The following is a 14320-nucleotide window of genomic DNA, read 5'->3' as shown; positions in this document are numbered from 1 at the left end:
GCTGCGGGGGGGGGGAGGGGGTAATATGTAACCGGAAGTTACGGACCTGGGACGGCAACGAACTAAGGGCGGAAATGAACGGTACGGGGCCGGGGAGACAAAGCGAGAGCGGCGTCGTAAGGGCGGAAGTTTCTCGTCGAACGGCATCTCCCGGAAGTGCGACAAGTGTGGGCGGAAGAGGCCCCGGCTCAGGGCCCTGGGGGCGGGCTGGGATTCGGTAGCCGAGATGGAGCTGAGTGCCGAGTGCCTCCGGGAGAAGCTCCTGCGGGAACTGGAAGCGGAACACGTGGTGAGCGCGGGGCGGGTCCACCCCCTCCCCCCCACAGGCGGCCCCGGGGGCTCTGGTGGGGGCGAAGGGGAGGTCAGGGAGGAGGAGGAGGAGGTGGAGGTGCCCCCCGTTAACCCTTCCCGCCTCGGGCAGGAGGTGGAGGACACGACGGCCTCGCGCTGCGCCGCTAGTTTCCGAGTCCTCGTGGTCTCCTCCAAGTTCCAAGGAAAGCCCCTGCTGCAGAGACACAGGTGAGTGGGAGGTCGCCCCGCCCCGGCCCCCCGAGTTCCCCGGGGCAGTGACCCCTGACCCCGCCTTGGCTCCCCCCAGACTGGTGAACTCGTGCCTGGCCGAGGAGCTGCCGCACATCCACGCGCTGGAGCAGAAGACCCTGACCCCCGAGCAGTGGGACAAGGAGCGGCAGAAGTGAGGCGGCTCCGCATTCCGACACGAAGCCCCTGGTCCGTGTGTCTCCCCCGCCCGATCCGGCCCCTTTGCCCCCTTTGGCGCCCCCTCCCCCTCTGGGCCTCGGTTGTCGGGTCCCTCCTGGCTCTGGTTCTGCGACTCTGACCGGCCCCTCAGAGGGATGCTGCCGAGGCCAGGGGACGGTGTTGGGTGCTTTCCAGGTTGCTATGACAAGTCATCCATGTCCCCCTCCCAGACCACCTGCCAGGGGATTACCTCCAGTCCAGCTCCTCCCTGGTTTATTTTCTCAAACTTAACAGGTATCAAGAAAAATAACCTCAGCAGGGATTCCCCAGCTCTCTGAGAAGGCTGAAGACTCAAGGGAAGTTCCCTGTACCGCAGAAATCGCATGCTTGGTTTCCTAATGCTGTAACAGCTCTGGGAACTATGAGGCCTCCTGACAGTTCTCCTTTTGAATGGAGTGGTGGAGGGACCAGGCTTTTCTCTTTCACTGTCTTTGAATTATGCATAGCCTGACAGAACTGAAAGCCGCCATAGAAACTATCTACCCTAAACCATTATTTAAAGAGAGAACATACCCAGGGAGAGAAAAGATCTTGGAAGGCAGAAGGGTGTTATCATGAAGCAGGTTAATAGTCACAACTAGGACCCAGGCCTCCTGACTCAATAGACTTCTTTTCTTTGCCCCATACTACCATCCCGAAGAGAGAGTTCTGCTCATTTCCACCAAACGGTGCTTCATCCTACTGTTACAAACACCACCTTCTCAGACCCTAAACCACTCCCAGTTCCAAGTATTTCATTAGCATATGATAAGGAAAATCTTTTTTTAAAGAACCCTCCAGACTTGCCCCTCAGGAAGAATTGAGGGGCTGCTAGGTGGCTGCAATGGATAGAGCACCAGCCCTAGAATCAGGAGGACCTCAGACACTTAATTATTACCTAGCTGTGTGGCCTTGGGCAAGCCATTTAACCTCATTTGCCTTGCAAAATCCTTAAAAAAAAAAAGAATTGAGAAAATGGACCTCCTTGCTGTGTTGGCGAGTTTTGCTGAGCTGCTTCTCCACCCTCCCACTTTTTTTACTCTTTAAAAGTAATGTGAAAATAAAAGAACAAAATAAGATTGAAAAGTCTTTCTGGGTGATCTGGGGATGGAGAAAGCTCAAGTTTGAATCAGAAAGACCTGGCCTCCTGGGCAGATCAGAACCTCCCTTGTCCTCAATTTCTTTATCTGTAAAATGGGGATAATAGTACCTCAGAAGATGGTTGTGAGGATCAAATGAAATATGTAAAACACTTTGCAAATGCTCTATAAATGTTAACTGTTACTACCACATGGATTTTTAAAACTGGTGGGCACAGTGAATCATTAACCCATGCTCTTTCTAGAAGATTCCTGACTTGAGACAGCTGGGAGACACTTCTACTTGTATATTACCAAGTTTAGAAACTGCTTTGAGATGGGGAACTGGAAGGGACTTTAAAGTTTATCTAGTTTAGATGTAGTTCATTTTATGAACTTCTGGTGATGTCACTTTACCCAAAGTCACATGGTGAAGCAGTGCCAAAGTCAAGCTTCAAACTCAAGTTCTCTGATTCTAGACCCAATGTGCTTTCAATACCAAGGATTGATAGAAATAGGTATAGAAAGAACTAAGTACTTACTTGCTGTGTACTGAGACCTGAGAACTGGGTATGAACTGACCCTGTACACTTGAGATTTGAGATGAGTCCCTCACAGAACTCCTAGCCTGTTGCCTCATGCTAAAAGCTTTCAACTCCTCATTGTTAACCAAATGTAAGGTTAATTGTTTGACGGACAAGACATCTCAGGGCTCATATGGCCCAACATACTATTTTTCAAATCAGCCCTTTTGGGAGATAATACATATTCTTGGCATGCCAGAAAGGACTTTTAAGAGATTATCTAATCCCACTGTCATTTTACAGGAATGTTTCTCAAAATTGTGTGTGTGACACACATAAACCATTCACCTTGCTTTTGATTACTGGAGAAATTCTAAAATTATTAATGGGATGGTTAGTGAATATCTAAAAAAGAAAGCAGAGATCACAAGGAGTCAACCTGACTCCCAAAGAACAACCGATCAAGCCAGACTAGCTTTATTCTCTATTTTTGTCAGGCTTGCTGAGGTTAAGGAAATGTGATAGATATAGTTTGCCTATGTTTTAGCAAAGCACTTAAAAAGTCTTCCATGATACCTCTTGTGGAGAAGATGGAAACATATGGGCTGGTCAACAGCAGAATTTCAACTTGGATGGTGAAGATTTTGAGGCCATGCTTTGGGAATCAGTTGAAGGAAATGAAGATGGGGGGAGGTGGAATAGGTGATATCTCCAAGTATTTGAAGTGATTAATCAGACTTGTTCTTAGCACTAGAGGGATCAGATGTAGAGAGATTACTTCGGTTTGAGGTCAGGAGAAATTTCTTACCATTTAGGGCTATTCAGAAATGGAATGGGCTGCCTTAGGAGGAAATGCTTCTATTCTTGAAGCTAGGTGGTCCCTGATCAGTTTGTGTCATGGAGGATATTCTTATCTAGTTGGGGGCTAGAATAGATGGGTTTAAGATCCACTTTTGAGACCCCACTGGATTCCTTAGAAGTGCAGAAATGGAGCCTCTGCTGTGATCTCAAAATCTGAGTTTATACTCTGTAGAAGGAAACCCATTTTAGTACCTTATCATTGCTTTTCATTTCTGACCAAAAATAAAATTCCTTCAACCTCCTGCCCACCTGCCTTGTCTGATTTGGCTCTAAATGGCTCAGCACTTTCCAGAAATCAACCTACTTTCAGAGCATAAGCAATATGCTTGAAGATACCCAAAAGAATATCCTTGGGCTCTAAAGGCAGTCCCCAGGGAGAATTTCTAAAATACTTGATAATGTAATTAGAATAAATGAATGACTTCTTAGAGTGCTGCAGTCAAGGGAAGGGATAATAGTTAAGCAGCTGGAAAAAAAGGAATAGGTTTTTACATCAGTCTTCAAATAAATTGGTCATGACAGCATGGTGTGACTGAAAAGCATTGAGTTATGAGTCAGGACACCTGGATTCTAACCCTAGATCTGCAAATTAATATGGGAACATAAATCACTTTCCCTGGGTCTCCCATCTGTGAAATGAGAGGTCAGGCCAACTATCTTTCAGATGCATGCTTCCTCTTCTGACCTTTTAGGAACCTGCACCACATTCAGTAGCAAAATCATTAAAGATCACTTCTCTTCCCTGAGACAAATGTGACTTAGGCAGACTTATGGGAAGGACTTAGGGTAAAACTTTGCTTCTTTTTTTTGCCCAGAAGTTGATCTGTATCCTCAGAACTTGTAGGTGGGGCTGCTGAAATCTGATTGGCTATCTCAGCTCTGGAAGTTGAATGTTTGCTCTTGGGTCTTGTCCAGGCCCTCAGAATATCCTCATCTTTGCCAGGTGAGGCATCCCAGCCTCCCTTCAGAGTCACAAAGGTGATGAGACTTTGAAGGGCTTGAATTAGGAGAGACTAGGAGGTATCAGAAAATAGAACCATTTTATTTTTCTTTGCTTTTAAGGCCCACCCTACCCTATCCCATAAGGTGTGGGGATATGAGAGGGGGAGAAGGGTGCCCTCACGGGCTTAATTCAACCAGTGACTTCTGCCCATGGGGCAGGGCCCAGCCAGGTCTCAGGTACTAGGGCCAAGCTACTTCCCTGCGATTTTCTCCTCCAGCTCATCGAGGCGCTTCTGCTGCTCCTGCACTGTGGCCCGTAATTGCCGCAGCTCCTCTTCCAGCCGAGACATAGCCTCCTGGTAAAAGAGGCAGCCTAGTGTTCAGATGAGGGCCAATTCCCCCCTCTTTCTCCTCCCCACAAAATGCACTCCACTACCCTTACCCCATAGTTTTCCCCCCAAGGACTGACCTCTTATCCTCTCCTAGTTTCTCCTTATTCTGACCTGGTTCCCATACCTGTCTGTCTTGCTCTATCTACTCCTTGTTCACCCTCAGTCCTTCCTGCTCTGAGCTGAGCTGTGTATCTGAACTCCCTTTGAAGAGCCCCTTTTACCGTGCTCGGGGCTGCACTGGACTCTGTGGTCCCACGTTTGCGGCCGCTATCCAGACCCTTGTTGATTCTCAGCTCCCGGCTCTTGGGGGGCACATAGCCATCTTTGAGGGACACAAGTAGGGGCCCCGCATCCTTGCCTCCCAGCCACTCCTCAGCTGTGAGTGCAGGATCTGGTCCAGCTGTGGGTGGGTACAGGTCCTCTTGGAAAAGGTCTGACTGTGGGAGTAAAGTGCAGAGATGATAGGGTCAAGGTGTTGTACCTCACACAGGCTTGCTTCTTACTGGCTTTTGGGGGTAGAGATCCTAAAATTACTCCCTGTGACCCTGCATATGAAATCACTGATATCCTGGCTATAAGACTCAGACATTTCCCTTCCCCAACAGCCTTCCTCATAGAGATGGTGACCCCTCATCTATGACATCCCATTGTCTAGCTGGGTGAAAAGGCTTGGTCCCCAGAGAATGGGACCCAGAAGATCAAGGGAAGAGGATGTGAAACTCAGTAAAGGTGTATGGGGCAAGTTTGAATCTCACCTTTCTAGGCACAGTCATAGCAATGGGCTCACACTTCCGCTCATGTAACTTGTAGAATCTGTAGGGAGATATTTTTGGTGAGCTAATGGTCAGTGTTGGCTTGGGGTAAAGAAAAAAGTGGTGACTAGGCCAAGGGAAGGTAACTCACCTGGCAATCTCACATTTATTGACTTCCAGACCCCGCTTGGGCATGTAGCCCATCCCTCGTTGGGACTCCTTAGAGCTGAACATGGACAAGTAGTGCAGAAATGGGGCCTCTGCTGTGATCTCAAAATAACGGATGGAACTGTCCCCCTGGGGGTGGGAGTTAAATACCCTAAGAATTATCACATTCTCATTCCCAAGGTCTAGGGCTTCCTCAAATAGGTCCTCCTTCACCTTCTCTCCACTTTCCCACTCAGTCCCCAGACCCCTGAATCCATACCTTGCCACAAAGGTAGACGATGTTGGTGTCAGGGTCAAAGAAGGGAAGTAGGACCCCACTGCTTGTGTCCAGTTCTTGCAGGGACAGAGGTTCATCCAGTTTCTGCTGCAGGGACATGAATATAGGAACTGGTTCAGCCTTCAGCCCCTATGGGACCAGTCCTCAAGGGAGCCATCTCTTGGAGAACCAAGAGCCTCTCTTGCCATCCTACCCCTACAAGAGCTTCCATAATGTAAGAGCTGAGCAAGATGAGAGGTCAACTAGTCCAGGCCCATTGTTTTACAGAGAAGAAAGCTGAGACCTAGAGGAATGAAATGTCTTGATAGATGTATCTAGAACCAGGACTTTTGGTTGCCTCTTCCCAGGCGCTGAACCCTAACCTTCATTCCCTTTGTCTTGTTCTTGTGACATCCACCTCCCTCATAAGAGTCCTGAGAGTGGGGAAGATAGTCTCTCATACTCTCAACCCGTTTCTTTCCCACAATTTTTGCTAGAGGCAATTTACTCACCATGTCCCACAAGGCCACCTGCCTCTCACTCATTCGACTGAAGCCTGTGGTAAGGATCTTTCCTTCTGATACAAATACAGCATGAACTGGCCGAGTCCCTTCGTGAGGACGCTCTTTCTCCTAAAGGGGATATTTTAGGTGGGATGAGTCAAGATAAGCTTACCCAAAGAAGAGAGGCCCTTTGGGTCATAGGATAATGAATCCTGCCCACTGGAATAGGACCCTTGTTTAACATAGGGATGCTTTTAGTGGGTGGAGGCAAGGATCAGGGAAAGAATCATCACTAGCTTTGATTACTCACAGCTATAACTGTGCCCTTTCGGGGGTCAATGACCCGGACCCGCTTGTCCCGGCAGGAAGTACAGAGCAGAGCTCCATCTCGGTTCCAGTCCACACTGTAGATGGTGTCTGGGTGAATGTCTGAACCCAGGGTCAGCACAGCAGACCCAGTCCCCACATCCCACACTAGGATCACATTGTCACAACCTGTGAGGAAAGGCAAGGGGGATGAGAAGCTCCACCCTATGCTCTGTGCTCCTCCATATGACAGTGAATGGTTCCCGGACCCATGCTCCCCTCATACCTGCACTGAGAAGCACATTTTGGGCAGTTGGGTGCCAGGCCACAATGCCCACTCGCTTGGTATGCCCCTCTAGTGTAACCACTGGCTCCCGGAGAGGCAAGGTCAAGCCCCCATCAGGAATCTCCCACACCTGAGAGGACAAAGAATCCTGCTTTCTCTGACCCCATCCTCCCTTGTGGCCAACTCCCTTCTCCCTTTCTTCTACTCTATAGCATTTTTTTTTTAAGTTTTTGCAAGGCAAATGGGGTTAAGTGGCTTGCCCAAGGCCACACAGCTAGGTAATTACTAAGTGTCTGAGGCTGGATTTGAAATAAGGTACTCCTGACTCCAGGGCCCGTGTTCTATCCACTGCGCCACCTAGCCACCCCTCTTTTCTACTCTAAAGAGGGACCCACACAGATTCATCTGCCTCTCCATTGTCTCTTTCCCTCAGTTCCTTAGACTCTGTGACACCTCCCTCAGGTTCCCATCTCCTCCCCTGTGCCTTCTTTTTCTAGCTGCCCCAACTCACCATGACCATGCAGTCCTCAGAGCCACTGGCAATGACGTTGTCATTGTGGGGACACCAGGCAATGTCCAGAACAGGAGCTGTGTGGCCACAGACGGTGGGCACATTCTTGTCTACCCTGCCAGTCTGAGAGATAGGAGGTCAGGGAGGAGGTCAGACTACCCTGCATCAGACCAACCTGGAGCCTAGCCTTGACACTCTCTGTGCTATAGAACCTCTACTATGGAGTAATATCCTCCGTATTTCTCTTCCTCCCACTTCTAGAATTGAAGAAAAGAGGAAAGTGGAGGTAATCCAAAACACTAAAGGGCTCTCTTGGGCAGGCAGGTATAGCAATGGTGGGAGAAACAGAGCTGTGCTTGTATGTTCATGTAGGAAAAAGGAGAAAAATGTAAGGCTTCTTTTGCTGTCATGCTGGTTGTTCACAGATTATTTTGTAAAAGGAACTGGATGTATGAGTTGATAGATAATGGATGGGAGAGAATGTCCAAGCAAGGGGGGAATCATTAAGGTAGTTGAAAGAATACTGGACCGGAGATTCAGGACCCAGTTCTGCCACTCAGCAGATGTGTGATACATGTTTCCTCTTGGTGTCCTCATTTATCAAATGAAAAGGATGAAGTAAAGGATTTCTAAGGTACTTTCCAGTTCAGATTTTTTTTTAGAATTTCTCCTAGTTCCTTCCATCCCACCATATTCTTGAGAGCCATTGAAGGTAAGGATGGGTCTTCCATTCTCTCCCTAGGATAGTGGATAGTGAGGGGAAAGTATCATTTTCTAGTTTATCTTTTTCCCTGAAGAGTAGGGGCTTCTCTCTCTTCTTTGTGGGGGAGATTTGAGAAGGGAAGTTGGGAGAGGGGAAGAAGCCAGAGAAAGAACTGGAAACTTGAAGCTAGAGTAATGGGCTTGTAGGAGGAACACTCTGGTGAGGGGTGGATTGCTATTGAAGAAGGAAAGAACTAAGGTGCTTAAACTCCCTACACTGTACCCTCTAGCCTAAAACAAGGTACAGGAGGTTTGGAAATAGGGCCTTTCTTCCGGGGGCTGCAAACTGAGCAGGGTTTCCGGAGTGGAGAGTTGGGTGGGGGAAGCCAGGGGCTGAGTTCTTAGCACCCAAAACCACTTCCTCTTCTGCTTGTCTTCATCAGCCCATTTAAGGTAACAACCTCAGACTTCAGACTACTCCCACCCTCTAGACCAAGTTGCAGAAGCAAGGCTGAAGATGGAGGTTGGGCTGTTGGACCAGGCAGAGCAATTCCCATAAGCTAACTCCCCCCCCCCCAGTCCCCAGTAGGCCCTTATGGGAGCCCATGGGCAGCAGAAGAGCAGCTGATCCATAGATTATGATATGGGGAGGGGAAGGTGTTTCTGTCTCTTTGACCTGATTTCCTAAAGTACTCTCTCTTAGCCCTTTAACTTTTCTCTGATCCATTGTGGAGCCTTCCTTCCCCTATGTGATGTCCTTCAGGTGAGACCACCTGAAGAAAAGGAAGAAAGTGAAAAGATTGGGAATTAGGAGACAGGGTCTAGAACTAAATCACTAAATAACTGTGACCATGGACAGGTAAGCAAGTTGGGCGAGATCTCTCACCTCTCTTAAAGTTCTAAAATTGCAGGATTCTAAAACCATGGGTTAAGGATATTTCCTTACCACTGAAGGTGCCTTTATTACCTATCCCCTTTCCCATGGAAGGTTTGTCCTTTTCTTTCTCCCATCTCCCAGAATTACCTTGGTCAGGGGCAGCACCAGAAAAGCCCCACCCCCACTGGCTTCACAGATCAAGGCCATAAACTTGGGGTTGACAGCACAGAATCCACTGTCCCAAGTGGTCTGGGAGACTCTAACATCCTCATAACACTGGTCAGCCTTGGCTGGTTGCCCAAATACATGTCGGAACTTGCTGCTTCGGACCACCTGTCGGCTCATCCTGGGGGGGGGAGGGACATAAGGAAAGAGACTCAGAGGGGGTCCTTGTGAGCTTCCCATTTTCTTCCAGCTTCACCCCATCATAGAAAATGAGCTTAAAAAAGCAGCCTCCTTACTGATCTCTCTGCTTCCAGTCTTCCCTCTTCCAGACCATGCTCCCACATTAGTTTTAAAATTCCTATTACTTTCCCCTACAATTCAGAAACCCTCCACAGTTCCCTCTTGACTACTGAATCAAGTTCAAATTCTGTGAGCTTACCTTTCTAGCCTTTATTTCCCATGAATTCCCTAGAGACAATGCCTGCTGCAGAGTCCCTGGGCTCTACTCCATTCACTGGCATGTCTATGTATACGAGCTGCCCCTCTGCCTGACATCTCCCCACTCTCCATCTGCACACATGGGCTGCACAGTGATTTTTCTTTCCTCAACTCCTACATCATGTTGCTGTCTGAGCTCCTCCTCAGTTGGCATTTATGCATCATCTGGTATTTGTTAATTATCATTTCATGCCTCATCTTCCTGACTTGACTATCCTGCATGAGAGCAGAGATAGGTTCGTATTCATGTATCTTTCCATCTCTCAGAGCATCTAGTACAAGAAAACCTGCACAAAAGTCGGTAATCTGTGGATTTGAATGAAGACCACGGCCAGGGAGGAGTAAGGAGAGCTTTTGCAGGTCCCTTCCTGTTCCAAGTAGACATGTTTCTAGAAATGTGCTCCCTTGTGTTGCTATGCCCCTCTCCTGTTCCCCTGGAGACCAGAGGCTCAGAGGATGCAGGTACCCTCCTGGGAGGCCATGAAGGATAGACACAAAGGAGAAGCCAAGCTTCCTTTACATCTGATACTTGTTCCTTTTAGATCCTCCTCTACTGGGAAAAGCTCCTCCATCACTGGACCAGACAAGGTTCAGAACCGGCTGAGGCTGAGACCTCACCCACAGCCTTTGGCTTCAGCCTTTCCCTTATCCCCAAATCCTTACACCACAGACTCAGTCCAAAGTGGGGATAGACATACAAAGGCTTCTCTCCTTAAACCCCATATACCCCATGATCCCAGATCTCCATCCTCTTCCTGAGATGCTCTGCTTTAGCAAACTAGGCCTCACTGGGGAGGGAAGTTGAGAATTCCAGGCCTGAGCTGAAAGAACCTGGGCACAGGCTGGTATATAGGCAGCAAGGGCAACAGGTTGTGTGCCCCTCAGCAGAAGAGCCGTGGGTGGAAGGGTACAAAAGAGCTGCTGCTGTCCTGGATCTTGACCACCTTCCCACCCATCCCTCTGACTCTATGTAGAGGACCCTAATCGTCTGCCTCTGGTTTAGGGAAGATGAGTTCCTGACCTGAACCTGCCTAGGCTGATTTGATGGGATTTTTTGGGTGGGGGAGGGTAGGGCAGGAAGCTGCTGCCCCACCCAGTCCCCCTTTCTACCCCAGGTACCCTACAGGGCCCAGAAACCACAGAAAGGGGAACTTAGGGTTTTCTTGTTTTTCTCTGAAACCTCTTCCTGTCTCCCAGTTCTGAGTGTTCTGCTTATCCGTCAGCCAAACACCTCCCATGTTCTCAGGCCTGCTCCCATGGACTCTTCCAGGGGTGATGTGAGGGGGTGGGGGTGGGGATGGAACTCAGATTCTCACCCACAAGCTCCTCCCTTCCCATCCCCCCAACTCGACCTCTACAGTGATCCAGCGCTGGCAATGAATGCTCTTAAGACACCCCACCCACACCGACACAGAAATAGTCAAGCAGAGGACAGGCCCACAAATACTCGGGGTGGGCATATAACTCTGACATCTCTTCTGTCCCCACAGCCTACATTTCTCCCACACTCAAACCCACACCCACAGGTGGCTGGTAGGTGGGTGGGTACCCAGACCCTCCAAGCCTCCCCTGTAGATGCATCCTCTCTTCTCCCCAAGTCCCTTAGCCTCACCTGATGTAAATTGAGATCCAGGGAGGCCAGGCCTGTTGAGGAGGAAGGAGCTGAAGTCGGAGCCTGGGAGACACCACCCGCCCGGCAAAGGATGCTCCTGTCAAGACAATGAATGAGAAGCAGACGGCTTAGCCCGGCCCCTTTAAGAACGGCAGCACCCCTTTGGGGAGGGAAGGGGGCAGGACTATTCAATGGGACACGCCCACTATGCCTTTAACTGTCTTTAGATCTCGGGTCCCCCCAACCTGCCTCAGGCAAAGTTCAACTGGAGAGTGGCGGAGATGGAGAGGAGGCGCCGGTGGGCTGCCGGGAGACGGCCCCCCCCCCCCATTTTTCAGTGGGGCTGCTTGGAGATGCTCAGTCCCGTTACAAATGATCCTCCATCCTGAACCCGAAGGGGCCTTAGAGTAAGCCTCTCTTACTAATGAGGAAACTGAGCCCAGAGATGTTAATAGGAATAGACAGCAGCTAGGTTTAGAATTTAGACCCAAGGACTCTACAAATCCAGGTCCTTTCGGCTTCACCACACTGCCTCACAATTTCATGTTTTTAATGTCCAAATGCAAGGAGCACTTCTCTCTCCTCTTTCACGGCCCAATTTGACTCCCTTGGATCTCAGGCTCTTAGCTCTCTTATCAGTCTCCTGGTAGACCTGTTCAGTCTCCCGCATGAAGTAGGGGGCAGGCACCTTCAAACCCTTCTTTGCTTCTATTAGAATATTTGCATTCCACCACTCCCCTGACCTAGCTACTTCTTGAGCTCATAGGGTTTTGTACAATGGAGTGCATTGTCAAAATACCAATTTCTAGGTCTCTGCTACTGACTTGATGAGAAAGAGAAAGCAACTAATTCCAAAATCTGGGAATCTTGTACACCAAAAGCTCCTAATAAATGCTTGTTGAAAGTCATTCCCCAGTTGACAAATGGTCAGGGGATATACAAAGGCAATTTACAGGTGAGGAAATCAAAGCTATCCATAGTCATATGAAAAATTGCTCTAAATCACTACTTATTAGAGAAATGCAAATTATAGCATCTCTGAGGTACCACCTCACACCTCTCAGAGACTGGCCAATATGACCAGAAAGGACAATGATCAAAATTGGAAGGGATGTGGGAAATCTGGGACACTAATGCATTGTTGGTGGAGCTGTGAACTCATCCAACCTTTTTGGAGAGCAATTTGGAATTATGTCCAAAGGGCAACAAAAATGTACATACCCTTTGATCCAGCAATACTACTACTGGGTCTATACCCCGAAGAGATCATGCAAAAGGGTAAAAACATCACTTGTACAAAAATACTCATAGCAACCCTGTTTGTGGTGGCAAAGAATTGGAAACTGAGTGAATGTCCATCAATTGGGAAATAACCAAACAAATTGTGGTATATGTATGTTATGGTATGTTCTATTAGAAACCAGGAGGGATGGGAATTCAGGGAAGCCTGGAAGGATTTGCATGAACTGATGTTGAGCAAGATGAGCAGAACCAGAAGAACACTGTATACCCTAACAGCAACATGGGGGTGATGATCAACCTTGATGGACTTGCTCATTCCATCAGTGCAACAGTCAGGGACAATTTTGGGTATCTGCAATGGAGAATACCATCTGTATCCAGAGAAAGAACTGTAGAGTCTAAACAAAGACTACAAACTATTACCTTTAATTAAAAAAAATTATCTTATGTAATTTTGCTATTTCTTATACTTTTTTTCTCTTAAGGATATGATTTCTCTCATCACATTCAACTTAGATCAATGTATACCATGGAAACAATGTAAAGACTGCCTTCTGTGGGGGGTGTGGGGAGGGAAGCAAGATTAGGGGGAAAATTTTAAAATTCAAAATAAATAAATAAATAAATAAAATTTTTAAAAAATGTTTGTTGAGTGAGTGAAGAACTATTTAAGAAGGAAGAGGCTCCTGAACTTTTTTGGAAGAAGGTTGAAGGAGGAATAACTTTCATCTCTAGCTGCCATCTACCTCCCCAACCCCCACTCCATCTCTCCGATGGATATTTCTGATTAAACAGGAGAATTTGTATGCTGAGAGATAAAGTTACCACTTCACATACTACCCTCATTCAGTCATTCCATCACAGCCAGGAAGGTTTTTACAAAGTCTAACATTAATTTCTCCAGTAGTATCTCCAATCTATTTTTCTGGAGGTCTCTGAAGAGATTTTTGCTCAGGCTACCCTCTAGGGCTAGGTGGACTAGTCTCATACTTATATTGTATAGAACATGATTGTCCTTTGTGATTTGGTAATTTTATGTTAAAATTGGATTAAAATGAGGTACCTTTCTTTAACTCTCTTCTTTATTACCTATCTACAATGGCTGCACCTAAAAACAATTACAGAACAGCAAAGGCCTTGAATGGTCAGAAATTGGCAAGAAAAATATCTGGAGGCCTTATAAGTTCAATAAGCAAACTATATGATGTAATTCCTAATTAACTGGGGTCATCTTCAGTTGTTTTGGTGGCAGTATAAATCAAGCTCCATGTCAGGACATTGGCACACTGGTGAACTTCTAGAAGAAGGTGGCTAATGGATGATGAAAGGACATTTGAAGGAACTAGGAATATTTCTTCTGGAAAAGTAAAAGCTTAGGGGGAAAATGAAACAGTCAGAAGGAAGAGGGATTAGATTCCCCTACCATGTTACTACAGATTTCAGAATCAATTTGGAGAAGTTCATGGGATCATAGTTTTTAGAACTGAAAGAAAATATCATTTAGTCCAATCCCATCATTTTATAGGTGAGGAAACTGAAATCCAGAGAGGCCTGAGGTTACCTCAGTAGTAAGCATAGTAGCAATTCAAATTCAAGTCCTCTTTGGAGAGGGTTTATTGGCTTCATATGAGGAAAATCAAATGGGCTGCTTCTTGAGAGACACTGAGCTTCCCTTCACTAGAATCATTCAAGCAGAGGTTCATTACCTGTCAGAGAAGCTCACATAGGATTATCTGCACTGAAGGAAGTTGGACTGGTTGACTTCTCAGGTGTTTCCAATGATTTGAGTATATGATGCTGATTCTCAGTAAAATAGTAGGGAGAATGTCCCCACAGATTATTGGCATGACAAAGACCATCCCTTGGCCATTTATGGCAACATACAAGTAACCCAGTTTCCTGAGTC

At 47.4% G+C, this 14320-nt stretch overlaps 2 protein-coding genes across 3 annotated transcripts; one reads left to right on the top strand and one right to left on the bottom strand.

Annotated features, from left to right (window-relative positions):
- The first annotated feature begins 27 nt into the window (after positions 1-27).
- Positions 28-1686, top strand: BOLA2B (bolA family member 2B). 2 transcript variants are annotated; one of them, XM_074197329.1, is made up of 4 exons: positions 28-289; positions 422-519; positions 599-729; positions 994-1686. In XM_074197329.1, exons 1-3 carry the CDS (start codon positions 227-229, stop codon positions 696-698), a joined length of 261 nt encoding a protein of 86 aa, XP_074053430.1. In that variant the 5' UTR covers positions 28-226; the 3' UTR covers positions 699-729; positions 994-1686. The 2 variants fall into 2 exon arrangements, with proteins under 2 accessions (XP_074053430.1, XP_074053429.1); XM_074197328.1 differs by having other exon boundaries at positions 29-289; positions 599-1686.
- Positions 1687-3994: 2308 nt separating this feature from the next.
- Positions 3995-11300, bottom strand: CORO1A (coronin 1A). Its single transcript, XM_074197326.1, has 11 exons — positions 11173-11300; positions 9045-9243; positions 7319-7441; positions 6808-6937; positions 6526-6710; positions 6225-6344; positions 5716-5820; positions 5440-5585; positions 5292-5349; positions 4758-4973; positions 3995-4500 (listed from the first exon to the last, which is right to left on the bottom strand). Exons 2-11 carry the CDS (start codon positions 9240-9242, stop codon positions 4396-4398), a joined length of 1386 nt encoding a protein of 461 aa, XP_074053427.1. The 5' UTR covers position 9243; positions 11173-11300; the 3' UTR covers positions 3995-4395.
- Between the last annotated feature and the right edge of the window lie 3020 nt (positions 11301-14320).

This window comes from Macrotis lagotis, chromosome 8 (assembly GCF_037893015.1).
Source record: "Macrotis lagotis isolate mMagLag1 chromosome 8, bilby.v1.9.chrom.fasta, whole genome shotgun sequence".
Taxonomy (NCBI): domain Eukaryota; kingdom Metazoa; phylum Chordata; class Mammalia; order Peramelemorphia; family Peramelidae; genus Macrotis; species Macrotis lagotis.
The sequence above is the reverse complement of the archived record's forward strand: the minus strand, read 5'-3'. Positions and strand labels throughout refer to the sequence as shown.